At 38.8% G+C, this 27612-nt stretch overlaps 1 protein-coding gene across 2 annotated transcripts in view; it reads left to right on the top strand.

Annotated features, from left to right (window-relative positions):
- Window positions 1-27612, top strand: part of ARHGAP27 (Rho GTPase activating protein 27) — a 73202-nt gene that overhangs the window by 38438 nt on the left and 7152 nt on the right. For both annotated transcript variants that reach the window (XM_051994896.1, XM_051994897.1), the window contains 12 exons: window positions 12576-12995; window positions 13177-13380; window positions 13706-13786; window positions 13867-13959; window positions 16783-16850; window positions 17180-17270; window positions 19751-19855; window positions 22305-22403; window positions 25521-25626; window positions 25830-25940; window positions 26507-26605; window positions 27158-27235. In XM_051994896.1, coding sequence (XP_051850856.1) covers window positions 12576-12995; window positions 13177-13380; window positions 13706-13786; window positions 13867-13959; window positions 16783-16850; window positions 17180-17270; window positions 19751-19855; window positions 22305-22403; window positions 25521-25626; window positions 25830-25940; window positions 26507-26605; window positions 27158-27235 — 1555 coding nt within the window. The remainder of the gene's footprint in view (window positions 1-12575; window positions 12996-13176; window positions 13381-13705; window positions 13787-13866; window positions 13960-16782; window positions 16851-17179; window positions 17271-19750; window positions 19856-22304; window positions 22404-25520; window positions 25627-25829; window positions 25941-26506; window positions 26606-27157; window positions 27236-27612) is intronic.

The raw sequence follows: 27612 nt of genomic DNA, 5'->3' as shown, positions 1-27612 counted from the left end.
AGGAAGTGCTGTGAGGGAGCTGGGTGGGATGTGGTAAGAACCTGGTTAGCTTTAGGTAGCAAGACTGACAAAGATGGGTGGGACCAATTCTACTTGGACTCTGCGGTACTGGAGCCCCAGACTGAGGAACAGTCCCAGCTGATCCCTTCTGAGCTTCTAGAAGTATTGGTTATTCTCAAGTCCCTTTCTTATACAATGTCCCTGATCCTGGAGCACAGAAAGAAAACTGTTTATGTATATGTGTGTGTGTGAACTCATGTTTGTGTGTGTGCATGCATGTGCCTGTATCTATGTGATATAACTGAGATCCAGAGGGCACAACATTGTGAGAAACAGGGTCTGTAAATCCCCAGCTTTTGACCTTATGCCCACTATTCGGTCTCCATCTGTATCTCCTGCCTGGCTTCTGGGGCCCAGAGCTTATTCACACAAGCTCAGCCATTGGCACATTTTGCAGAGGTTGGTGCCGATAGCGAGCTTCCCCTTGAGGGATTGAGACATAACAAAGTGAGTGTCCAGGGGGGTAGGGAGAACAGGACAGAAAGCTGTCTCTGAACTTTCAGAGAGAAGCTTTTTACCGTAGAACCTGGCTTATGGCCTAAACTCCATAGGGTAACTGAGCCAGAAGTCCTACTCATAACAATGACAGTGACAATAATTGGCATTTAAGTAGAGATATAAGATATTCATACATACATATATAGATATATCACTTCATCTGAATCTCACAATAATCCTATGAGGCAGGTAAATACCCATTTTTATTAGATGGGAAGAGACTCAGAAACAGAGTCTCATAGCTAGAAGTGTAAACAACAGAAGTGACATTTGAACCTGGGGCCTCCATTTCTCCAAGTAAAAAACTTACTAGTCTAGACTCCCTCAAACCAGAAGCTCCCCTTGGCATCCCTGACAAGTAGTGACCCATGTTTTTCTGAGATGGGCAACTCATTCCCTCCCAAAGCAGTCCCTCTTTGGTTTATTTTTCTTTCTTTTCCTTCCTTCCTTCCTTCCTTCCTTCCTTCTTTCCTTCCTAACTTCCTTCCTTCCTTCCTTCCTTCCTTCCTTCCTTCCTTCCTTCCTTCCTTCCTTCCTTCCTTCCTTCCTTCCTTCCTTCCTTCCTTCTTTTTTTCCTTCCTTCCTTCCTTTTTTTTTCTTTCCTTCCTTACTAGATTAAGCTACTCAGCCAATAAGTGAGAATCCTAACTAGATTCCTAAGAAGGAAATCGCAAGCTACATTAGTATCCTTGCCAAAAAAATCCCATGGACAGTGTTGGCGTGCTAAGGTCTATGTAGTCATGGAGAACTGGACATGACTGAATGACTAAACAGTAACAAGTATCTTAGGAGAGCAAGAAAATGAAACTTAATATATAATCATGTTCAGAACCTTCCTTCCAACATATTGTTGGTATCTCCTCTTATAGCTCCATGGAGACTGTAACCCATACATATGACATATGCAGGATACAATATGATACAAATGTAGATCTTTCTAACTCCAGAGCTAGACTTCTCAGTAGGCTCATATGTAAAGCGAGAGATGCTCTCACTAAAACAAGGAGCAGAACCACAAAAATGAAAATGTCCCCTTCTAGAGTCACTTCTTCAGTTTTTAATAGTATTTTGTTTTTCCAAATACATGCAAAGATAGTTTTCAACATTCACCCTTGCAAAACCTTATGTTCCAAAATTTTCTCCCTTTCTTCCCTTCGCTTTCCCCTAGACAGTAGGTAATGTGATATAGATTAAATGTGTGCAGTTCTTCTAAACATATTTTCATATTTGTTACGCTGTGCAAGAAAAATCAGATCAAAGGAGGAAGAAAAAAAAACCATGAGAAACAAACAAAAACCTAGCAAACAAACAACAATAAAAAAGATGAAAAAAATTATGCTTTGATTTACATTCTGTCCCCATAGTCCATTCTCGGGATGTGGATGGCTCCTTCCATCCCAAGTCTATTGGAATTGTTTTGAATCACCACATTGTTAAAAAGAGCCAAGTCTATCACAGTTGGTCCTCACATAATCTTGTTGTTTCTGTGTAAATGTTCATTCACTTGGTTCTGCTCACTTGACACATCAGTTCATGTAAGTCTTTCCAGGCTTTTCTGAAATCAGTCTGTAAAGTGACTTCTTTCATCATATCCTTTCCCCTTGCTTTAGAGGGAGGGAAAGAACAAGCATTTATTAAGAGCCTACTGTATGCCAGGCACTCATAGTGCTCTATACAAATTTTATCTCATATGATCCTTACAACAATCCTGGGAGATAGATGACATTATTATTTTCATTTTACAGTTGAGGAAACATGCTGAGGTTAAGTGACTGATACAGGATCATACAGCTAATTAATCATATGAGGTGTAATTTGAACTCAGATCTTCCTGACTCTAAGCATAGCATTTTGTCCATTGCACCACTTAGCTGCCAAATGAACACAGACATAGAACTGGAAGGTCTTATATGGATCACAAGCCTGTCCCTGCCCAGAGATGACAGATATTTAAGCTGAAATTGTGGTTGGACTTCTGGGAAGTCCAATGCTTTTTCTATACCTCCTGCCTCCTAAATGCTTGATTAGCTTTTTTATTAAGCATTTTTTTCTAACATAGGCTTTTGTGGTTCCTTAGATTCAATAAGCATTTGTTTATTAAGTGCCTCCTTTATGCACAATTTTCAGTTTGTGGTGAAAATACAAAGATGATTCCTGCCATCAAAGAGCTTACATTCTTTTTTCTTTCTTTCTTCTTTTCCTCTTCCTTCTCCTTTTCCTCCTCTTCCTCCTCCTCCATCTCATTCTTCTCCTTCTTCCATTCTTCTTCTTCTGTTATGTCAAGCTTTTCCATGACCCCATTTTGGTGTTTTGTGGCAAATGTACTGGAATGGTTTGCTATTTTCTTCTCCAACTCATTTTACAGATGAGGAAACTAAGGTGTACAAGTGAAGTGATTTGGCCAGGGTCATACAGCTAATAAGAATCTAAGTTCACATATGACATTAGGTCCTTCTAACTCTGGGCTCAACGCTTTATCCACTATGCCATTTAGCTGCCCATATATTCTACTAGGGAAGCACATGTAAAAAATTGAGGGAGTAGAGAGTACAAAGAGAATATAATCATAGATTCTAAGCTAGAAAGATCCTGAGACATTGTCTTTTTCTAAACTACTTGTTTTATTTTATTTTTCTTTACTGTTTAAAAATACCTCATCTTCAGGACAATTCCAATAGACTTGGGATGGAATATGCCATCTGCAGTTAGAGAGAAAACTGAATGTGGATCGAATATTAATATTCTTACCTTTTTTGGTTTGTTTTTTCTTTCTCGTGTTTTTTTCTCGTTTGGCCTGATTTTTCTTGCACAACACGACAAATATGGAAATATGTTTAGAAGAATTGTACATGTTTATATCTGATTGCTTGCTATCTTGGGAAGGGGTTAGGGAAGGAAGAAAGGGAGAAAAAATTGAAACACAAGTCTTATAAAAATGAATGTTGAAAACTATCTTTACATGTATTTGGAAAAGTAAAATACTGTTGAGAAAGATATATAAATAATGCATCATCATCATCATTTTTCCTATAATTCCATTGGAATGTACATTCTTTGCCAGTAGATATTGTTTCATTCTTTGAACTTGTATCTTCAATGCCTAGTCCACCATGTAGTATACAGAAGACATTTAAATACTTATTGATTGATTGATATCCCTTCTCCCCATATCAGAAGTCTCAGGGATTTTAGATGTCTCAGTCATTCGCATAGAAACCTATCCTTGTTCAATCCTTGACTGTATCACCCATTCTCCTCAATTTGTATTGGGTAGGGAAGCTGGTTCCTAACAATTTTCAGGCAAGAAATCCCTGATTATAGTTGTAAGCTAACTCTTCATACTCAGTAAGCTCTTCCTCATGTTTGATGTTACTGTCCTGCTTCTCTTTGACTTGACAATCTGGGTTCTACCTGGGAATTATGATGTCAGAGGGCAGTGGACATGTTACCATTCTTTCTCTACAAAGTGAAGGGATGGTGTTAGGAAACAATGTGTCGAATGGTGAGTAAACATCAAGGATTACTAGTTTCTTGAAGTTATTGAATCATAGAAGTAGAAGAAGCTTTCAAGATTGTCTTTATTAAACCACCTTATTGAATTATTTAAAAATAATTTTATTTTATCTTTCTTAAATATTTAAATAATACATCATCATTTCTCCTATATTCCATCTGAATGTTCATTATCAATAGAAATTGTTTCATTTTTTGGATTTGTATCCTCAGTGCCTAAACTACTGCCTACTATATAGAAGGCATTGAATAAATACTTGATCGATTGATCTTCCTTCTCCATCTATCAAAACAGTCTCTTATTATATAGTTGAGCAAAACTGACCTTACATAACTATGTCTATTCCTATCTGTTGCATTTGGCAACTATAGCCCCAATCAATATTGGTTATTTTATTTATTCTGAATTCAGTTACTTTTTAAATGTTGTTTTATTTGATTTCTTGTCATCATTGCTTTTTTCACTCTGCTTTTTTTTTCTTACAAGTCTTGATGTTTTTCATGATACATTAACAAAATTCCATACTATTTTGAAATATGTCACATTTTGTTCAGTCATTTCCAATTGTTGAGCACTTTATTGTTGCTGTTATTTAGTTGATTAGTCACAACTAACTCTTTATAACACCATTTGGAGTTTTCTTAGCAAAGATACTAGAATAATTGTTATTTCCTTCTCCAGCACTCTATCCATTGTATCACCGAGGTTCCCTGTTGAGCAATTAACTATGCTTCTAAGGGTTTTTTTGTTTTGTTTTGTTTTGTTTTGTTTTTTGTTTGTTTGTTTGTTTTGCTATCACAAAATGTTGCTGTGAGCATTTGGGCATATATGAAGTTGGTCTTTATCTTTGACTTCTTTGGAGTACACGTGTGGTAGTAGAACTTCTGGGCTGAAGATTGTAAACAGTTTAGTAGCTTTTCTCACATAATCAAATATTATTTCCAAGAACAACTGGGGTCAATTTGCAATTTGACCAATAATGTATTATTTTGTTTTTATAATTTTCTATGCCTTTATACCTCATATCATTTATATCATTTCACTTATATCAGTCATTTTTTTACCTCTATTCAGATTAACCTTCCTTGTGACAAAGAAGTAAAATTTAAAAAAAAACCCAACTTGCTACAGAGATGTATCTGACAAAGTACACAATATTCTGTCCTACTAGTTTCCCTCATCCCACATGCTTTTCTACAACTCCTTCAGCATGGATTATTTCCATCTTTTTCATTCTTGCCAATTTGATGATTATGAGATGTAATCTCAGAAGTGTTTTCATTTGAAAATCTCTTAATAGTAATTTGAGGCACTCGTCTCTCTCATTTTAAAGGGGAGGGAACCAAGGCTGAGAGAAATTGAGGATTCTCACAGGGCACACAGGTAATAAGTAACACTGTCATTGACTGAACAAATTGTGTTATTGTCAGAAATAAATATGAAAAATTCATAGAGCTTGAGGAGACCTGGATGAATTGTTGCCAAGTTAAGTGGGCAGAATCAGAAAAACTACTTTAAAAAAATTCTTGGAAGACTTAAGGACATTGACTCCTAAAAGGAAGTAGTAATTTTGATGTATTCTTTTGTTTTTCACTTTGCCCTCTGCTTCAAATAGATTTGGTCAATTTTCACTAATGATTTCTTGAAATACAAAGTCCAGGACTTTTTTTTTTTTTTTTTTTTGGTAATGGCTTTCATGGAATACAATGATTTCTAAATGATTATATGTGTTTTCCAAGTCTGTTGTAAGTATCCTTTTACATGTTATTCTAATTTTAATTTTTTGACTTTGCCCTGTTTTTTGTTGTCTCATGGAATGATTAAATTTTATTTGTTTTATTCTATTTTCAGAAGGTTCACCATTTACTTGGGCAAAGTTTTCTATCTCTTCTTTTGTAAGCTTTTTTTTTCACTTTCCAATCTTAATCTTAAATCTTAACCACCACTCTTAAAAAAAAAAAAAACCCTCAAATAACAATTCTAAATTTCTACATACAAAATAGAACAGAAAAAAAGGATTATATGAAACAATCTGTATTTTATGCCAGTTGCTTTTTTTTAAGCATATAATAAATTCAACTTTGCTATTTTCAAAACTATACCATTTTTTCTGTGCTATCTGGGCATTTTCACTTGCTGTTCCCTATGCCTACAACTCTTTCTCTTCTCAAATTCATCTCTTGACTTCCTTCAAGTTTCGGTTAAAATTCTATCTTCTTAAGAAGAATTTCCCAATCCCCAAATTCCCCAAATTTCTTAAAATCGTTTCACGACCTTCCCTTTTTTTTTGGGGGGGGGGGATCATTACTGATACTTTCCCTTCTCCTTACCACATCTCCAATTATAAAAAGAAAGGCAAATCTCTTGCAACAGATAAGCATAGGCAAGCAAATCAAATCCACACTGTGATCGTATCCCTAAATACCCCTCTCAGGAGGGAAATAGCGTGCTTTAGCAAAGGACCTCTGATGATGTGGGTTGGACATTACTTTTGATCAGAGTTCTTCAGTTTTTCTTCACAATGTTTTCTTTACTTTTCTTTACAATGTTTCTTTTTATACAACATTACTGTATAAATTGTTCAGGTTCTACTCAGTTCACTCTAGCTCAGTTATGACTTAACTGAATTCTCTGAAATCATCTCTTTTAACATTTTTTACAACTCAGTAAAATTCACATATCACAGTTTGTCTAGAAACTCTCCAGTTTCCATTTCTTTTCTTTTCCCCCATTTTAATTACTACTTTGGAATCAGAAAGTCTTGTTTTGCTTGTGACTATCCTCTCAGCAGTATTAGCTTTCTTCTTTAACCCCCTCCCCTATAACTTAATGTATTTCTTTTATTATTATTATTATTATAGCTTTTTATTTACAAAATATATGCACGGGTAATTTTTCAGCATTGACAATTGCAAAACCTTTTGTTCCGATTTTCCCCCTCCTCCCCACCCCCTCCCCCAGATGGCAGGTTGACCAATACTTAATGTATTTCTTTACCAAACTCTCTCTCTCTCTCTGAACTCTTTTTTTTGTCAGGTTCATTGACCCTTGCTACTCCACCCCTTCTATGTTTTGTATATTCTGAATGTGAGAAATAACAAGTTCCACCCTCTTCTTCCTTTTTTATACACTAATGTAATCTTTTACTTTCTTCTCTTTAAAATTCTCAGAACAAAACCAATTTACTTCCCACTCTCCCAGCCTTCTATTATTATTAACTGTCTCCCTCAATACTAAGTTGAGGTTCTGAAAAGATATTTGCTTACTTCTTCTGCAAGGAATGTTTGCTATTAATCATCATAAGCCCCTCTAATTACTCAATTTTGTTGACCTAGTTTCTAGATTTCTCTTCAATCTTGTATTTGTGTTTCAAAATTTCTACTCAGCTCTGGTGAATAGAATATTTGAAAGTTCTCAATTCTATTAAAAGCCTTGTTTCTGCCCTCTGTAAAATTATTTTCTGTTTTTTCAGGTTAAGTTAGTCTTGGTTGTAAATTTCTCTTTTTCCCTCTCATTCTCCCTTTTCTTCTCCCTATCCCTCTTCTTCTCCTCCCTCTCTCCGTTACTTTCTTCCCCTCCCCCTATTCCTCCCTCTCTTTCCTTCCTTCCTTCCTCCCTCTCTCCCTCCTCCCTCCCTCCTCTCTCTCTCTCTCTCTTTTTCTCTCTCTCTCTCTCTCCCTCTCTCCCTCTTCCCTCCCTCAGTCTTTCTTCCTCTGCCCCCCTCTTTCCCACTTCCCCCCTCTCTTCCCTCCTTTCCTCTCTCCCTTTTTCCCTCCTTCCCTTTTCCCCTTCCCTCCCCTCTCTCTTATATTCCAAGATCTCCTACGAAAGTGAGAGTAACCAGGACTTGTGTGATCCTGATGGTTCTTTAATTTTTTCTTTCTGACATTATTTTTTGTTTTGTCTTGGACGCTCTGGATTTTGGCTATAGCATTCCTGGGATTTTTTCTTTTCTTTCTTTCTTTCTTGATTTTTTTTTATCTTTACCTTGCCCCCTCTGGTTCTAATAAATCTGAGTAATTTTAATCTATGATTTCGTGAATTATCATGTGCAGGCTTTTTGCTTGGCCATAGTTTTCAGTAAGTCCAAGGATTCTTAAATTATTTCTCCTTGACCTTTTTGTTTAGGTAACTTGCTTTTTTTTTTTTTTTTAAATAACAAATACCTTACATTCCTTTTTTTTCTAGATATTTTCCCTCTCTGGTAGGGTCATTAATTTCTATTTGGTCTATTGTAATTTTCAAAGAATCTATTACTTGGGTGAGGTTTGCTACTTCCTGTTCTAAGCATTGTTCTCTTTCCAATTTTTTTTTCCAAAGTTTTTATTTTATTTTTTAACTGTCTTGCTTCATTTATTCTAAATATTCATGCTTTCCTTGTGGAAATCCATTTTCCCCTCTAAGTGCCTCACATCAGTTGTTGAATTATTCTCTCTTTCTGGATTATATTTTTGTGTATTTCTGGATTCATTATCTTTCTATAGAGTTGTCTGTATCTTCTTGTGTTTCATCATACCTCCAGCCTATAGATTTGAAATGAGACTTTGTGCCAGGGCAATCTTCTGCTGTATTTTGGGGCTCTATGGTCAACCTAGCTTTGTTGTAACCTAGTCTACTTGGGTTCCTGTTCTCCCAAGGTTAGGCTTCCCCTGAATTTTTGTTGTTCAGAGCACTGCATTTTCAGAGCCATTCGGTGATCACAAAGACCCCCAACATTGCACAATGGCTGAACAAATTGTTTTTTCATATAAAGTGATAAATATGAAGGGCCTTGAGTACTTGGACTGTCCCAATATGAGCACTGTCAAATCCATTTTGGTTAACACCTCTCCACATCACTTCCAAGATCACTGCTGTGTATTTCTAGTCACTCTGGGGATTTTTTAGGGAAGCCTTCCACTCTTGCTGCTTCCTAATGCAAAACTGTATAATTAATACTTATAATCACTAACATTTATATAATGCTTTCTTATATGCCAGTTTACTATACTAAGCACTTAATAATTATTATCTTATTTGATCCTCTCAAAAATCCTGCAAGGTAGGTGCTACCTAAAAAATTTCCCTTTTTACAGATGAGGTAAGATAAACAGAAGTTGCCTAGATCTAATGCCAGATTTGATTTTGTTTTTCTGACTTCTAGTTGGTATTTGAGCATTATTTACTTGTATTGATACTGGAATTTTTGGTAACCCCTTGATTATTGTCCACAGACTTTTTGGGGTTTTTTGTATAATCCTCAGGTAAAAAAAAAAAAAACATAGTTTCTTTTTAAAATATACACATATACATACATACATATATCTGTATATATATTTAAATATTTTCCAATTACATTTAAATTTTTTTTAACATTCACTTAAAAAATTTGAGTTCCAAATTCTCTTATTCCCTTCTATCCTTCTCCCATTCCTTTAGAAGGCAAGTAATATATCAGTTATACATGTGAAGTCATATAAAGCATATTTCCCTATCAGCCATGTTACGCGCACACACACACACACACACACACACGAAAGATAACATGAAAAAGTATGCTTCAGTTTGCGTTCAGAGTTCAATTCTCTCTTTATGGAAGTGGATAGTATTTTGTCATAAGTCCTTCAGGATTGTCTAGGATTAGTATATTACTGAGAGTGGCTAAGTTATTCATAGTTGATCACTGTACAATATTGCTGTTACTGTGTACAGTATTCTTCTGGTTTTGTTCACTTTGCAATAGTTTATTGTTATTGCATTTCTTGCTTATTTTTTGGTCTTGTATAATTTTTAGGTTTTTCTTAGATGAGGTCTGTTGTAATTTGGCAGTCTGTCCACATCCAGGTAGCCATTTGGGCCAGAGATATTCTTATACTTTTCTCCCACTATAGCTCTTACTTCACTTATAATTTCATTTTTTTTTAATTTCCTGCTTCATTTCTCCCAGGTACTCTTGTAATCTTTGTGATCATGAATTCTTTTTTCCCCCAGAGGCTTTGCTTATAGCAATTGTGAAACTATTTTCTGGATTGGATTCTTGTAGATATACAAATCCATCGTATTTTATAGAGTTTAGTGTCTGGTTCTTTTTGCTCATATCTATAATCTCTGTTCCTGGATTAGGGCTTTCTGCCAGGACTGGGTTCTCCTTCGTTTGTGTGCCTGGCTGGGACGGTCACACGTTGTTTGGCTCTGAATTTAATGACTTTAGCTGCTGTTGCTGACTTCCACTTCCTCTGGTGAGGTAGTGCTCAGAATTTTGGTTGGTTTCAGGCCTTCCCCCCAAGTCCCCAGATTCTCTGGTTTCACAACACTGGATCTTCACATTAGAGGATCTCAGATTAGAGTTGTAGGGACTTTCAGAGCTAATAGACTATCACAATCTGATCAGTACATGTTTACTTCATGTAAAGTCAAAAAAAAAAAAAAACTGCAGGTTCTAATCATTGTAGAGCTTACTTATCTCATTCCTAAGGGCTTCTGACCTCCAGATATATAGTGCTGAAGTGATCAGGTGCCTAGGATCTCTGCTTCAGGTTCTATTTTGCTTTCTTTGATTAGAATTACTTTTTTTTTTCTGAAAGGATCTCTTTTTATCTTGCTTGTCTACATTTCTGACTGTCTAGGTATTGAAGTGAGTAGAGTGGGAGGCGTGGAACCAGGAAGTTTATTTTTGTTTGGTCATTTCAGTTGATGCTTCATGACCCCATTTGGGATTTTCTTGGCAAAGATATTGGAATGGTTTGCCATTTCCTTCTCCAGCTCATTCTACTGATGAGGAAAACTGAAGCAAACAGGGTGAAGTGACTTGCCTAGGGTCATACACTAGGAAGTGTTTTAGTCCAGATTTGAACTAAGGAAGATGTCTGCCTGAACTAGGAAGACCTGCATTCAAATGTGATCTATGACAGCTTCTAGCTGTGTGAACCTGGGCAAGTCAGTTAACTTTTAACTTCCGCAGCTGTAAAATGAGCATGATAACACCTATCTTCCAAGAGTTACTGTGAGGTAATTTGTAAAGTGCTTTACAGAGTAGCTGATATATAGTAGGTGCTTAATAAATGCTTGTTTCCTTCCTTCCCTGTGCAGTTCTAAGTTGGATGAAAGCACTTGCTGTAGTTTCTCTCTGGATTTTCTAATCATTATTCAGTTTGGTGCTATTTTTAGGTCTTTCCTATGGTACATGTATGGGGTTCAAAGGAGACCCCCCCAAAAGTTGGGATTCCAAACTGGTGTTGCGAGGTATCTCAAAAGAATTTGCAGGTTCAGACTCATCTCCAAGTCAAGGGGCAAAGTTTATAATTGTAACACCAATTAAAGTAGACTGAATTCCGAAAGAATTTAGTAAAGACCCAGGAGCAAGAAAATAAATTTATAAGAAAAAGATCAGGTGCTTCATGTCACTGATGTTTTAGAGGTAGAATTGAAGAGTAGTCTTAGTGGTGGAATTGAGGAATATTGAATTATCTGGCTTAAACGTGGAATTGCCTGCATTATCCAATTCTATGGCTTAGATTGTCTTAGAAACTTTATTACTGATCAACAGATTGTTATGACATCCAGCATTTTATGTGAAACTACAGTATTCCCAAGGCCTGATAACTTTAGGATTAAGACTAGGTAGCCTCAGGGTTATCATACATCCTCCCTAGGAGCTATATGACATCACATACATGAGTGACCTTTTCTGCTACTATTCACACAGACATCTTACCTGGAAGTCGCTTGTGGCTTGACTTTCTATGCTGTACTTATGTCCTGTTGCCATCAGTTACTACTGCCTATCTGAAATACAGTCCTTTTCTTCTGTGATTCTTTCTTCAAGACCCCCAGCTAAGTTGTACTCCCTCTCAGGAGCATTTCCAGATCATGTCCTCTCCCTGCCAGCTAAATTATTTTCCCTCCCCCACTCTCAGTTATTTTTATAGCATTTTTTCCGGATCTTCATTTTGCCCTGATACAACCTACCTGAAGCCTTCTCTATGTACAAGTAGGACCTCCCTTCCCCAATAGACTATAACACCCAAGGGCAGAGACGCTTTTGGATTTCTATTTGTATTCCCTGTACCTAGTTCTGTGCCTGGTATTTAGTCCCTTCTTGGTAAATAGGTGTTTGAGTTGATTCCTTTCTGGAAAGGAGATACTCCTTAAAGAGTTTACCAAGCATTAGCTGAAATATCTCTCACTTTTGGCTCTTGGGGGAGAAAGGGCACAAAATAGTGAGAAGGGGGTGAGAGTGATAGGTTACTGTGGGTATTTATCTAGCTCTATCAGAAATCTGAATATTTTTTATATGCTGCTCTGACTCAGGGAAGTGGTCAGCCCTCCCAAGGAGAAAGTGAGTGAATTTAGAATCCCCTTAGGGGAATAGGGCCTGAACTGAACGCTCCAAAAGGTGATTATTTAGCTGATTACTCCCTTCTTTGGTTTCTGATTTTCTTCCTTCCCAGTAGCAGGTGGAACTGTGCCTGATGCTTGTTCTTCTATTTCTTATGACCTCTGACCCTTGTTCTTACCTTCACAGGTAGAGAGTTCTCTGGACCCTGTGTATGTGAATGTGGAGAGGCAGCAGCGAATTCCTGTTCTGGCTCCAGTCCCTGACCCTATTCCAACCCCTACTTCCACTAGTAGGACTTCCACTAGTCCTGTGTGGGAGACTCATACAGACTTGGGCAGTGGACGGCCCTATTATTATAATCCAAGCACTGGGGAGACCACTTGGGAATCTCCCTTTGAGCCTCCTGAGTCTGCATCTAGCCCAGCTACCTCTCTATCCCCTCTGGGCAGCCCGGGGGACCCTGAAGCAGAGTGGGATCAGTACTGGGATGAAGAGAGCCGGAGAGTGTTCTTCTACAACCCCCTGACTGGAGAGACTGCATGGGAGGAGTCCACCACTCCTGAGATGCAAACGGAATTTGCTCCCTATAGCCCCATGGACCAAAGGGTGAGGAGAGGATGAGGAAATTCCTGGGGAGGGAGGATTCACCATGGGGTAGAGCTGAGCTCCTAAAGGAGGTGAAAGGTGGGTGGTGGATAGGGCCAAGGGACTAGAGGACCCTTGGATAGGAAAGAACGCCCAAGATGCTGGAGCCCAGCTCTGATTCTTGACCTGGGCTATGTTCTAGCCACCAACACCAGAAGCAGATTATCCGGATGAGCTGACGTGTTATCCAGAGGAAGACCGCTCTCCAGGGAGCTCTTACACTAACCCCAGCCCAGGCTCCCCAGCCCCAGGGCGAACAACTGACCCCTACACACCCCCCGGCTGGTCCTGCCACATCACTCCAGATGGGCATTGGCTCTATACCAACCTTTATACACAGGAGCAGGTATGTTAGCACTGGGCAAGAGGGAAGCTCTCTTGGAATCCTCTTTCAGCTGTTACTCTGGAGCTCCCTTCCCCTACGAATCTATTTTGTCTTTTCCGATGGCCATCTACTTTCTTTTCTGAAATAGTATCTTTCTTGCCTTTTCTTCCTTCTCTTTCCCTCCTCCTCATTCGCTCCTTCCTTCCTCTCTCCTTCCCCTTGCCGTCCTCTCCCAACCTCAGAGACACAAGCCACCCTTCTTTCTGGAAGCTCACCTGTCTAAGAACTTCTTCCCTCCCCCCACCCCCAACACACAGTGGTCACTGATTGGACTTTTCCTCACCAGTGGATGAGGTCCGAGGATGAGCAGGGGAAACCATACTTCTACAATCCCAGTGACAGCACCACCCAGTGGGAGCTTCCCCAGGTACTGGCCCTGGAGCAGGGGAGGGGAAGGTAAGGGATGAGCAGGTGAGTGGACTCTGAGCATCTGTCTCCTCCCCCCAGGTCTCTGTCACAGGCTGGCGCCACCAAAGCAGCAGCAGCATGTCCGACCAGTACAATGATTCCCTGACACTGGCCAGCCCTCCACAGGAGAAAGTGAGTTGGTTTAGGGGCTCTCTAGGGGAATAGAGCCTAGAGGGTGCTTTGAGAAGTTGGACAGACAGTGGATGCTTATCAGGGGAATTCCTGAACTTCCCAATCTAGGTTTTGCTTCTACTCCCCTCCTTCCCTCACTCTCTGTCTCTCCCTTTCTCCTTCTATCCCTTCCCCCATCTGTCTGTCTGTCTGTCTGTCTCTCTCTCTCTCTCGTGTGTGTGTGTGTGTGTGTGTGTGTGTGTGTGTGTACTTATTTATACATTGAGGAACGGGGAGGACTTCTCTCTGTTTCCGTATATATCTACCTTCCCCCTAATCTACTTTATTTAACTCTGATCTTTCTCAAACTTTCCACCTGTCTTATGGGACCCGAAGACAAGGATAATAAACATTCTCTTCCACACCATCATGAGAGTGGAACTGTTCTCCTTAAGTTGATTCCACTTCAGATTGAAAACTTCCCTCCCTCTTTCCCCATGATGGACACTAGAGAGAGCCAGGAGATTGGTCTCTAGTTGGTGGTAAATAACACCCCATAGCAGCTAGATAGCACTATGGATAAAGCCCTAGAAACAGTCAGGAAAACTTGAGATCAGATCCAGTCTCAAACACTTCCTAGTCCTATGATCTCGAGCAAGTCAACTTAATTTTTGTCTGCCTCAGTTTTCTCATCTCCAAAATGATGACAGAAGCACCTAACTTCAAAATTTTTGCAAGAGTCAAAAGAGATATTTTTAAAGCCTTTTGTAAACCTTAAAGAATGACATAAAAACTAGCTATCGTAGTTACCATTCCATCCTATTCTACAGGGGAGAACTGTCCAAATGTGCATATGTATCTCTCAAAAGGTAATGAGTTCCTGTTCTAATTCCTAGGGTAAGAGAGGTAGGGATTAGGCTCTCTTGCTCATTCCCCAACATTCGCCCCTAACACTCTCTAAAGGGATAATTACATGATAAACATTACCCTCATACCACTAAAAGATGAAATCAAAATCTGACACAGTTCCATTCATATTTTGATGATATTCACTTAAGCTTATGCATTATTGTAGAGATAAATTGTAGCCTTAGATCTCAGATCAATAGCAAGTATGGGAGAGTGAATACTGCCCATCCCTTCCTAAGGTACTCCCACATAAAGGGCACATTTCCTTTGGTCCTGGATAGTTTTTTCTCGTTTTTGCATCAGCCTTCTTAATGTCAGTACAAATATATCAGTCCACATGAAAGTTACAACATAAAATCCTTATTAGCAATGCAGTTTGAATTCCTACACTAGTTGGCCTGAAATGGCATGTACTTGAAGTTGCCACTAGTATTTTGTGAGTGATAATTGTATAAAACACATAACTTATGTTCCCTACAATGAACTGGTCCAACAATTACAAGAATGACACAATCTATGCCACTGGATATGATGGTTATCTCCAAATGGACAGCATGCTCATTTTGGCTATTAATAAATAACTGGAGAACAACCTTGACAGAAGCTATAATTATCTTGTAGAACAAAACTTTTTGCAGAAATTAGATCAGAAAGAAAAGTGTTAGATTTTTGATAAGCAGATTTAGGGGACTTCAGGTATCTCAAGAAAATGATTAATTTAGCAAACAAACAAAAAGACTTTTAGTGAACAATACTTAATACACATTTTCTTTTTTGCATGAGGTAATTGGGGTTAAATGGGGTTAAATGACTTGTCAAGGGTCACGCAGCTAGTAAGTGTTTAGTGTTTGAGGCTGGATTTGAACTCAGGCCCTCCTGACTTCAGAGCTGGTGCTCTATCCACTGTTCCATTTAGCTCTTCCCAAAATTTCTTTTCTTAAAAAAGAATGGGAGGTATGCTTTCATTTTCAGTGAGTAAGAAATAACAACAATAGCAAAGATATTATCTTAATTCATCATTTATTCTCATTTCTTCTGGTAGAATTTCATACATGAGAATGAGGTGAGCCATCAAAACATGACACTAAAAATGAAAAAAAGGCTCCCCAAGATAATTATCCACAACTAGATTCTTTAAGCAATGATTGGATGCCCACCTGTTAAGGATATGGTAGAGAGGATTCCTAGGGCAGCTAGGTCATGAAGTAGATAGAGTGCTAGGTCTGAAGTCAGGAAGACTCATCTTCCTGAATTCATATTTGCTCTCAAACGTTTATTAGCCATGTGACCCTGGGCAAATCACTTAACCCTGTTTGCCTGTGTTTACTCATATATAAAATGAATTAGAGAAGAAAATGGCAAATCATATCAGCATTTTTCTTCGAGCAATCCTGAAACTGAATAACCAAGAAGAGAAAATTCCTACTTAGTTATGGACTAGCTAACTTCTGAAATTCCTAATATCTGAGTTCTGTGATGCTGAACTAGGACCAAGGGGTAGACAAGTTCCAATGTAGAATTCCTTTTTTTATAATAGCTTTTTATTTCTCCAAATTCATGCAAAGATAGTTTTCATTATTCACCTTTGCAAAACCTTGTGTTCTAAATTTTGTTCTCTCACTAAACAAAGGAAATGGGCTATCTCCAGCTCAATTAATTAAATATTTATTAAGCTCCTACTATGTGCCAGACATAGGAAAAAGGGGTAAAAAACAGTCCCAGCTCTCAAGAGTTATATCCAGGCAGGAGGAGCATCAAGGATTGGACTAGCTGACCTTGGAGGTTGTTCTTATCTCTGAAATTCAAATTCATTCAAATGATTTTTAAGTGCCTTTTTCTGTGAACAAAATGCCTGACTAGGCTGTGAAATCTGTGCTTCCCTTCACTCACTAGCTGCTTTTGACCTTATCTCTTTTTCCCCCAACATGCTTATAGTCCAAGACTCTGGATAAAGCTGGTGTCCTTCATCGCACCAAGACAGTGGACAAAGGGAAACGTCTACGGTAAGCAGGGGTAATTGAGAGTGCTCAGTTAGCAGAGGCAGGGACCAGAACTAGAGGGAAGATCGGATAAGGGAGAAGGGTGATCCGGTTTGTTTATGGCTTGTAAGTACCCGAAGTGGTACCGCAGTGTAGGAGATAATGTAGGTTTGAATCTCACCTCTGATAATTCCTAAGTCTGTCACTTAATCTCAGTTTCTTCATGTGAAGTGAGGATGCCTTTAGCACATTTATTTCATGGGATTGTTTTGAAGTTCAAGCGAAATTATGTAGGAAAATTCTTAAATGTTATATAAATGTCAGTAGTGCTGATGATGACAATCCCTCTTCAGTAAGAAGAACTGGAGCCCATCCTGGACTGTGCTAGAAGGAGGGATTCTGACCTTCTTCAAGGATTCCAAGGCCTCCATTGCTGGCAGCCTGGTAAGAGCCCCACCTCACTATGGGTTATGGTTATACTTTATACTTATACTTTACCCCCATGGACCTAGTCCTCGATGTAAGGTTTCTCTCTTACATGGAGATAGCCATCCTTCTGCTGAGCTTAGCAAGAGAAAGAATTTCTAGAAATATAATGAGTTGGTGTTTTGTATCTTCCTTACAAAGATGATTTATCTGATTCATTGGAGAGAAAAGACAGTAACTATTATTCCTCTCATTGCCCCTCTTCTTGGCACTGTTCCCTACATTTTTTCCCAGAGATATTTGGTCATTTCAGGCATGTCTGAGTCTATGAGTCCATTTGAAGTTTTCTTGGCAAAGATACTAAAGTTGTTTGTCATTTCCTTCTCCTGGTTCATTTTATAGATGAGGCAACTAAAGCACAGGTTACATGACTTGCCCAGGGTCACACAGGTAGTAAGTGCCTGAGGCCCAAGTTGAACTCAGGAAGATGAGTTTTCCTGACTCCAGGCTTAGCACTTTATCCACTGTGCCACCTGGCTGTCTTCACCATCAGCTAACGCCTCTATATCCCAAGGATGTCTAAGGCTTCAAAGATGGGAACCTTTGGTCCCACAAATTAAGCTGGGTTTCCCCTGCAGGTAGGTGGATAGAACACTGGACCTTGAGGCAGGGAGATCTGACTTCAATTATGGCCTGAGACTAGCTGCATGACTCTGGCGAGGTCACATAATCTCTGTCCGCCTCTGTAAAGTGCATAGTGATAGCACCTACCTCCCAGAACTGTGGTGAGGATAAAATGGTTTGCAGACTTTAAAAAGTGATGATGAAGATGATGATTCCCATAACGGCCTGGTATATTCAGTTACTGGGGATATGGGAGAGGTGGTCTCATTGAGGCTGTGGCCAGTTGCAGGGAAGGGATACATGAGTAGCCATCAGTTATACATTTCTCTTAGGTCTGTGGTTCCTTTCTACTCCCCCAACCAGGGGAGGGACTGTGGGATATAGGAAGAGAGGTTAATAGGGCTGGAAGATAGAGGATTCCCCATCTTCATCCTAGGGGAGAAGGAGAACCAATAGCTCTCAAGATAAACATTCCCTGAATTAGCCACTGGATTTTTGGAATTCTAGTCCAAAGTGACCAAGGAATGAAATTTGCATTCAAATTTACTAGAATAAGAAAATGACAAAGCAAATCCCAGACATAGCCCATAATTCCCAGAAATTAGACTGCCTTTCTTTATATTTCCATTGCTTATCATAATGTTTGGCATATGCTAAGCATTCAACAAATGTTTACTGATTGGGATAGTCTTGACCTGCTCCGTTTCCGGCCTGGGCCGGTTCACCCCTCCTTAGGCAACCTGGTGGTCCCCCGTTCCCAGGAGGTCATCATATTGATGCCGAACTTAGCGCGGACACCCAATCGGCATAGCACACGGCAGCCCAGAACTCCTGGGCTCAAGCGATCCTCCAGCCTCAGCCTCCCGAGTAGCTAGGACTACAGGCGCGCGCCACCACGCCCAGCGTGATTGGGATAGTCTTAACTTTTTTTGTGTCATGAACCTTTTTAGCAGTAGATTAAAGCTCATGAATTTCTCTTCATAATAATGTTTTTAAATGCATCATGTGAAATACTAGAAGAATAATACGAATCAATCAGATTGAAAAACAGTTACAAAATTTTCTTTTTCAAAAAAAAATTTTTTTTTAAATTACAATCTCTAAGTTAAGAACTCTTAATTAATAGTATACTCAACATGGAGTCAGTACAATCTGGGTTCAGATTCCACCCAAGACAGATACTTATTAGTTGTGCAACCTGGGTAAGTCACTAATCTCTTGGTGCCTCAGTTTCTTCATTTGTAAAAGTAAAAGGGTTGGACCTAGTGATCGTTAATGTTCCTTCCATCTAGAAATAAATGATCCTATTATTGTGGGATCCATTCCTCTTGCATTCAAGTATAAATACTATTAGGATAGCTCAGTGGCTCAGTAGATAGAGTGACAGTCTTGGATTCAGGACCTCAGTTCAAATCTAGCCTCAGACACTTTCTAGCCATGTGATCCCAAGCATTCCACTTAATCCTGCTTGCCTCAGTTTCTTTTTCTGTAAATTGAGCTGGAGAAAAAATGGCCTTTGCCAAGTGTCTTTGCCAAGAAAATTTCAAATGGGATCATAAAAAGTTGGACACAACTAAAGAACAACAAACCATATACTGTTGTTGGGGAGAGTTTGGGGAGTGCTGAGAGTAAGTCATACTGAAAGAGCAAGTTGAATGGGATCCATATACCAAAAGCTTCTTATTCCTCCAACGTTAGAATCCCTTCGGTATCTCCAAGGACTCCTAGGTGACTTAATCTTTGTAAGACTGAACAGGACTTTTGCCATATTCTTTCTTGTTCTTTCATTTTGGAAGTTTCATTTGAATTGGGGGAATGAAGGGGATAAGGAGAATGTGAACTCAATAGAAATACTTCCTCCCCATTTCTTCCAGAGACAGCCATCTACTTCGCATACTCCAGAGTACACTGTAGACCTTCGAGGAGCTACCCTCAATTGGGCCACCAAAAACAAGTCCAGCAAGAAGAATGTGCTAGAGGTGAGAATCTTGGGATTCTTCTCTTGCCCTATACATTTTATTACCTCAAATCAGAGGCTTCATATGAGTAGGGGCCCATTTTCAACTTGGATCAAGAAACAAAAATCCAGGTATAGCTTGCAGAAAAAATATGCAAATTTTTCTATAACTCTCAAACACTTTTTTGCTTTACAGTTTCTCAACAATATTCTTCAAAATTCTGAAAGCTATCATATGTAAATGAACTAATGGACTACAGTGCCTTGCAGTCAGTCGTCATGATGACTGAAGCTAAATTCAAACAGGTTCTCTCAGCACATCTCTGTGAGAGCTAGTTTTTTTCCTAAGATCCTTGGAGCTGTTTTAAGACACTTTCTCCATAGAAATATCCTTTTTCGTCCTTTTTTGGCAGATAAGAAGTCTGTGGATGAAAGGGACAGGGCCTTACATGTAAATTTAACAAATATCACCAAACGTACTTTTCAATAGATTCAAAAAAGGAGTATTTATGAAACTGTAAGCTTTTATGTTGCCTTTAAAAAAATGTATATTAAATTTGATAAGATAGTAATAAAATTACCTTACATCTCTGCAACCTCTATGAATTTCCTTCTGTTCTCATCTATAAATTAAAATAAATTTTCCCTTGCTACTTCCCTTTTTCTTCTTTATCTTTTTTTCATCACTACACTACCATTATCTACCAACTCTTCCACATTCCATCTTCTCCTCTTCAAAATAAAAGTCCTCTTTTTATAACAAATAAGTAGAGTCAAGTAAAACAAATTCACAGATTGGTTATGCTTGGAAAATTTGCACCTATAATCCCTTTCTGCCAAGAGGTTGGAGGTGAGTTCCACTACAGGTTCTTGAACTGGGGAAGAACATGGTTAGATTTTCCCCTCTCCCATAGTTCCCCATTGTCTACAAAATTCAGTGATAAAACTTTTGTTTATAAGACCCTAACATTTGAGATCTTTTACTATTGGGGACTCCATCTTACTTTTCTAACCTTTTATTCCTTTTCATCAAGATTATATTTTAATCAACCTAGAACAGCTAAATTAGTCTGGCCTCTTATGCTCCTCTTACTAATCTTGTCCCCCCCCCTTCTCCCATGTCCTCACTTTTGAAGTATTTCTTGCCTAAAATGAACCTTTCTTCTCCTCTTCTCTCCCCACTTACCACCTTATTTGTTGAAGTCCTGTGAAACAATCTAACTTGTGTGCCATGAAGTTATTTATAACTTGACCTGTCCACTTCAAGCCGTAAAATGAAACTGAGCTCTTCCCTCTGCAAGTTTCTCATGATACTTTGCCTTTGAGAATGGACCTCAGTTTGCTCATGTCAGCCTCTGAAGTCCCTGATAGTTTTATATCTGTTTTTTGTGCTACTGTGAATTGCTCCAAATTGCTCCATTTGCCTTATTCCTCTTTGTTTCATAATTAATTGCATATATGCATTTTTCTTTTTTTGATCATATACTCTCTGAATTCATTTCTATTTTTATATCCACAATGGGTAATACAGTCTTATGATGTCATAGAGTTAATGATAATAATAATAAGTTGTCATCCGTGGCTCTTTTCAACAATGAGATGATTCAAACCAGTTCCAGTTGTTCAGTGATAAAGAGAGGCATCTACACCCAAAGAGACAACTGTGGGAACTGAGTGTGGATCACAACATAGCATTTTCACTCTCTCTATTATTTGCTTGCATTTTGTTTTCTTTCTCAGGTTTTTTTTTCCCTTCTTGATTCGATTTTTCTTGTGCAGCAAGATAACTGTATAAATATGTATACATATATTGGATTTAATATATATATATATATATATATATATATATGTTTTGGGTTTTTTTTTTTGTTTGTTTGTTTGTTTGTTTTTTTTTTTTTTTTTTTTGCTGAGGCAGTTGGGACTAAGTGACTTGCCCAGGGTCACACAGCTAGGAAGTGCTAAGTGTCTGAGACCAGATTTGGACCCAGGTCTGGTGCTCTATCCATTATACTACCTAGCTGCCCCTTAACATATATATTTAATATATTTAACATATATTGGAATACCTGCCATCTAGGGGACAGGATGGGGGGAAGGAAGGGAAAATTTGGAACAGAAGGTTTTGCAAGGATCAGTGTTGAAAAATCACACATGCATGTTTGTAAATAAAAAGCTTCAATTTAAAAGAAAAAACAAAAAAAAAAGTTATCACAATGTGGAGGGAAGTAGCGGCTTTGGTGGTATGCTTTCCATAGGGCTTTATCTTCTGTCTTTCCCTGGTTGACATTTTTTAAATCAAGAACTTGAATAAAAACTTAAAGGACCCTTGCATATAGTGGATACTTCATTAAGTATTTGTTAGTGAATACACCAGGCCACAGTGGGGAAGTTCAGTTCAGATCAGGAGCTTCTGAGCAAGAATACCAATGTAATGCCTCATTGAATTACATGGAAAATATTTGCTGTTCCAGCTCCAGAGTCGAGATGGCTCCGAGTACCTGATTCAGCATGACTCGGAGGCCATTATTGGGACATGGTACAAGGCGATCAGCCAGGGCATCCAAGAGCAGGTAATAATAATATTCATTGTGGAGAGGCATGGTTTGAGATGGGAGAGTTCATGAGGAAAGGAATCAAAAGAGAAAGGAGCAGTCAGTGTTCATGGATGGAATGACTCTGTCTTCCAGCTGAGATCAAGCCTGCCCTTGGGACTCAAAGCCAACACCCATAACCTTGAATTAGATTAAATAACTTTCTATACTATAGGAGGAGAGAAATTCAATTTTTCCTTCTATTTTAGTAATTCTTCTGTATTATATTGGTCTCTGTGTGATAACATGTCATTCATAGTTAGGATCAAGAATTGAGAAAGACTGTAGGGATCAACTATTTCAAACTCCTTATTTCAACAGAGAAGGAAAGAAAGACTCGAAGAAATTATATAGCTAGCCCAAGTTCACAAGGCAGTAAGTAGTAGAGTCAGTATTTCATCATTCCACAGTTTTAACTCTAAACACTTTGGGTGGGTTGTGGGGAAAATGCAGACTGTGTATTTTTGTACTCCCATCCTCAGTGCCTTCTACCCACTCACTCACATCCCTTAAAAATGAGACCTGATACCCAGCAGGATCAAGATGGAGGCAACAACAGCCTTGTCTCTGATCTTCTATAGTGCCTTCCTATAATCTAAAAAGTGTGAATTAAGGGATTGAGACAGGGGTGAGGAGAGTAGTTCTTTAGTGGTCTATCACAGGCTTTGTCTTTCACCTTACCCTAATTGCTATTTTTGTATTTTTATATCTTATCTGTATTTTCAGATTAAGAATTTAAAGATATAAATGACATATTTATATAGCAGGATTTTAGAAATAATACAGCCTACTGATAACTGCACTAGACCTCCACTTCCAATCAGTTAGCTTCTATGCTTGTTATCTTATGCTGATTCTGAGTTCTAAAGAAATCAAGATATATTCTGTTATTTCCTGACAAATCAGTGGGAATACATGATTCTCATTAATTAGTCAATTATAACCAGTTTAGTAAATAAGCCAAGAAAACTGTTTTTCTTATAAACTTTCTCTTTTCTCTTTCCCAGAACCCTCCCCACCCCCCTTTTAAAGGATTAAATAAACATAATTGTTACTGGCTTCACAATTTAGTAATAATGTAACTGACTTCACAATTTAATAATAATGTAACAAACAATACAAGGTTATATTTAAATATATATCACAGTAATAAAAATAATAACCCAGTACCCTCAACTGTAACTGCTGACTTCTCAACTCTGGAAAGTCAATCTTACTATACTGTACTCCCAGAAATTTCAGTTAGAGTTTCTCAGGAATTCTCTTTTGGGTCCTTTCTCAACAACCTAAGACTTAAAATTATTTCAAGAAATATCTCTTTAAACATTCTCAAAGGTAACATAATCTCTTAACAAAGAAGTTTCTTTAGTCCTTTGACTTTCTCAGAAAGTATTTTTCCTAATGTTCCAGTTAACAGTTTCTAGATGACAATTTCATTGTCATTTTCTTCAAGATTCTATTCTAAAGATGAAGTAATAATGCCCAAGAATCTGGGGAAGGGGCTACTGAGTTGGAGTTAGATTTACTAATTTTGTGGACAATATGAATGTGAGAAGAGGAGGTAATCTTAATACCAGAATCAGGATTTAAATGTATTTACATAGATTGGCTCTGTGGGCCAGAAATAGCAACATGAAATTTAATAGGGATAATTATTAAAAATGGTGATCTAAGTGGCAACACAATATCTACCAGTGATAATATTGTTCTGGGGAAGCATTGTAAAGAATGTCATCACAGAGTCATGTGACCAGAAGGGTGGATTGGCTAGTCACCACTGGTATCCACAAAATGTTAAGAAATCTGGAGGAAAACTCCCAACACTATGGGAGGGATCCCCTATAAAATACCATGGGAAGATAAGAAAGATTCAAAATGATAACTCATGAGTGGGCTATGATCAGGGAGTACCATTGGAAGAAGTACCCACATTGACAAAATCACTGGTCCATCAAATTTTCAAAATATAAAATCTCATATTTGGGATTAGAAATAATCACCAGTATAAGCACAGGCTAGGGAAATTCTGACAACTGTTTATGACGTCCATAGATTTCAGGGGAGTCTATGAACTTGGATAGAGAAAAAAAATTACATTTTTATTTCAATATTATTGGTTTCCTTCGTAGTCTTGTGTATCTTATTTTATTTAAAAATCTTTTTATTTATAAAATATTTAAAAACTTTTAAAAAATCCTTCTGAAGAGGCTAGATAGTATAGTGCATAGATTATCAGCCCTGGATCAGGAGGACTGAATTCAAATCCAGCCTTAGATACTTGACACTTATTTAGCAATGAGAGCCTGGGCAAGTAATTTAATCCTGAATTACCTTACTTCCTCCCAAAAATCCTTCTGAGAAGGGGTTCACAGGCTTCACCAGCCTGCCAAAGGAGTTCATAACACAAAGAAAATTAAGTCCTACTTTGGAGGTCTGAGTAGCCTGCATGCTTGATGTGAGCCAAAGGTGTATAATAAAATAATAGATTTAGAGTGAGAAGGGATCTTAAGGGCCATAGAAATCAAATCTTTCTCATTTTCAGATAAGAAAACCGAGACACAGAGAGGTTATGATTTAGATACTATAATTGGTGTTTAAGGTGGGATTCTAAAAAAAGATCTTCTTGATCCCAAGTCTAATACTCTTTCCATTAAATAACTCTTCCCAAAATGACATTCCCAAAACTCTTTCAGGGAATCTGTGAGTTCAAAATTTTTATATAATATTATGATATTTTAATTTCTAATATAGTTGGTATCTAGACATAGTTCACAGAACAAAAGTTCTTTGGGATCCTCAATTTTTATTAGTATAAAGGAGGCCTGAGCTCAAAATATTTGAGAACTATTATACTATTCCATGTTATCTTTCAAATTGATAGGGAAGTAGATTTCTTCTTGATAAAGGGGAAAACTCTCCATTGCCCAACAATAGAAGTTTATCTCATGAGATAGTGAACCCCCATCACTATGAGGGTTCAAGCTGATCAAACTCCAGATGAGGGCCTGTCAAGAATGCTACATTTAGGATTCCTACTTTGGGGAAATGAGATCTGAAAAGAGGACCTCTTCTGACTCTGAGATTCTCTGACTCTAGTCCACAGAGGCTTATCCTGAGACTGACAGTGAAAATAGTGCTGACTTTGGGTCCAGTGAGCGACTGGGAGGTGGAAGGGAAAAAGAAGAGGAAAAAAAACATCCTAGTAAGTGGGGCTGGGAAGTGGGAGGTTGTGGGAGAATGGAAGGGAGGAAAGCATTTTATCACAAGGGCAGAGAAGTCTTCCCTCAGTGGTAGACTTGGAGAGAACTCTCTGAGCATTCTTATGTAGGATGAAGAAGTTCTCTTTAAAAGTTATTTGGTACCTAGCAGGCAACTCCTAATGAATGCTGGGATTCCTACCCACAGTGAGTCCCTTGGGGCCTGAGAATGACTCCAATAAGGTTCGACACAAACTCCGAAAATTCTTATTGAGGAGACCCACACTGCAATCCCTTCGGGATAAAGGCTACATCAAAGGTAGGCATGTGTGTGGTGGAGCACGTATACACGATAGTGAGGCATGATGGGTAGTATGGACATGTGTATCATTAGATTTTTCTAAAAAGTATTTTCTCTTTCTCTAACCTCCTTTCCCTCCCCCAACTCATAGAAAAAAAAGAGAAAGAAACAAAGAAAAAAGAAAACTCTTGTAACAAATATACATAGTAAAGACAAACAAATTCCCCATCAGCCAAGCCCAAAAATGTATGTCTCAGTCTTCAACCTGAGTCCCTCTATCAGGAGGTGGATTGTATGTTATCACTGGTCCTGTGGAATCAGTTGGTTGTTGAATTGACCAGTTTTTCAACTTTTCCAAACTATCTTCTGTGTAATGATGTTGCAATATAAATTGTTCTCCTAGTTGCATTGTTTTCCCAAGTTTCTCGAGAGTCCCTCGTCATTTCTATATATAGTCCAATAGTTGGATGTGTGCATTTTGTTCCCCACCCTGAATGCCAGTTTTCTGAGGTCCAGGGAGGGACATTTGGAGGCAGTCAGCCTTCATGGTATTTGAGCTCTGGTTCTCCCGTCTGCCTTTCCAGATCAGGTGTTTGGCTGTGCACTGTCTACATTATGTGAGCGAGAGAACAGCCTCATACCGCGCTTTGTGCAGCAGTGTATCCGGACAGTGGAGTCTCGGGGTATGTAGGCAGTAGTGACTGGTCTTGTCCCCCATTCCCAAGGGGAGAGTTCCTCGGGCCTAGGGAGGGACAGAGGGTGGAGCTGGGGTTAGGTAAGCCAGGGGAGCCTCCAGGTGATGTTAATCTGACTCTTCCTCTCCCTCTTGCCCACGGGGTTCAGATTTCTTTGCTGCCCCACCCTGTATACTAGGGGCGGTCCTATACTGGGTCAGAGAACATACCAAGAGCCCTGCTTTTTTGGGAAGTGTGGAGCAAGAGTGAGGAAACCTAATCTGAAACACAGACACAGTTAGATGTAATGCCCTTTTCAACATTAACTGCTCCTTATAAAAAATGAGACTGTGTGAGACATCATAAAGAACAGTAGGGCAAGTGCTGGACAAGGAAGGCTGTGAATCCAAATACATGACTTGTTGAGAGTAGATAAAAATGTCCCTTGTGGGGTGAGAGGTGATGGTAGAGAAAGGGGAGTTGTGTCCCTTCTGTTCCCCAGTGAATCCAGGAGAGCTTCCTGGAAGAAGTGGGCGCCAGCTTCTCTCTCAACTCTGCTAGGGTTGGACATTGATGGACTGTACCGCATCAGTGGGAATCTGGCCACCATCCAAAAACTACGCTACAAGGTGGATCACGGTGAGTTGATCTCAGTCTTAAAAGAAAGTGCTGAGATGTCTGAATTGGATGGAGGACAGAATTTTATATTGAGAGGAAGAGCCCCTCATTGTAAGGGCCTTCTCCCTTTGGTTCCCATAGTCCTTCCTTTCCCCCATCGCTTTTGAAGGCATTCGATGTTAAGTGAGTTGCCCAGGTTCAGACAGCTGGTGTCTGAGGCTGGATTTGAACTCAGGTCTCCTGACTGCAGAGCCAGTGCTCTCTATCCACCTACTGCCCCTTCCCATAGTGTCTACCAGGAAATAGCTGGATCCAGACCAGTCTCTAGCCATCTGAGAAGGCTGAGTGGTGAGAGAGATTGCCTCGGCTGAGATGGCTATGGAAAATCCCTCCCATCT

The sequence above is a fragment of the Antechinus flavipes genome, chromosome 4 (genome assembly GCF_016432865.1).
Source record: "Antechinus flavipes isolate AdamAnt ecotype Samford, QLD, Australia chromosome 4, AdamAnt_v2, whole genome shotgun sequence".
NCBI classification, from domain to species: Eukaryota; Metazoa; Chordata; class Mammalia; order Dasyuromorphia; family Dasyuridae; genus Antechinus; species Antechinus flavipes.
The sequence above is the reverse complement of the archived record's forward strand: the minus strand, read 5'-3'. Positions and strand labels throughout refer to the sequence as shown.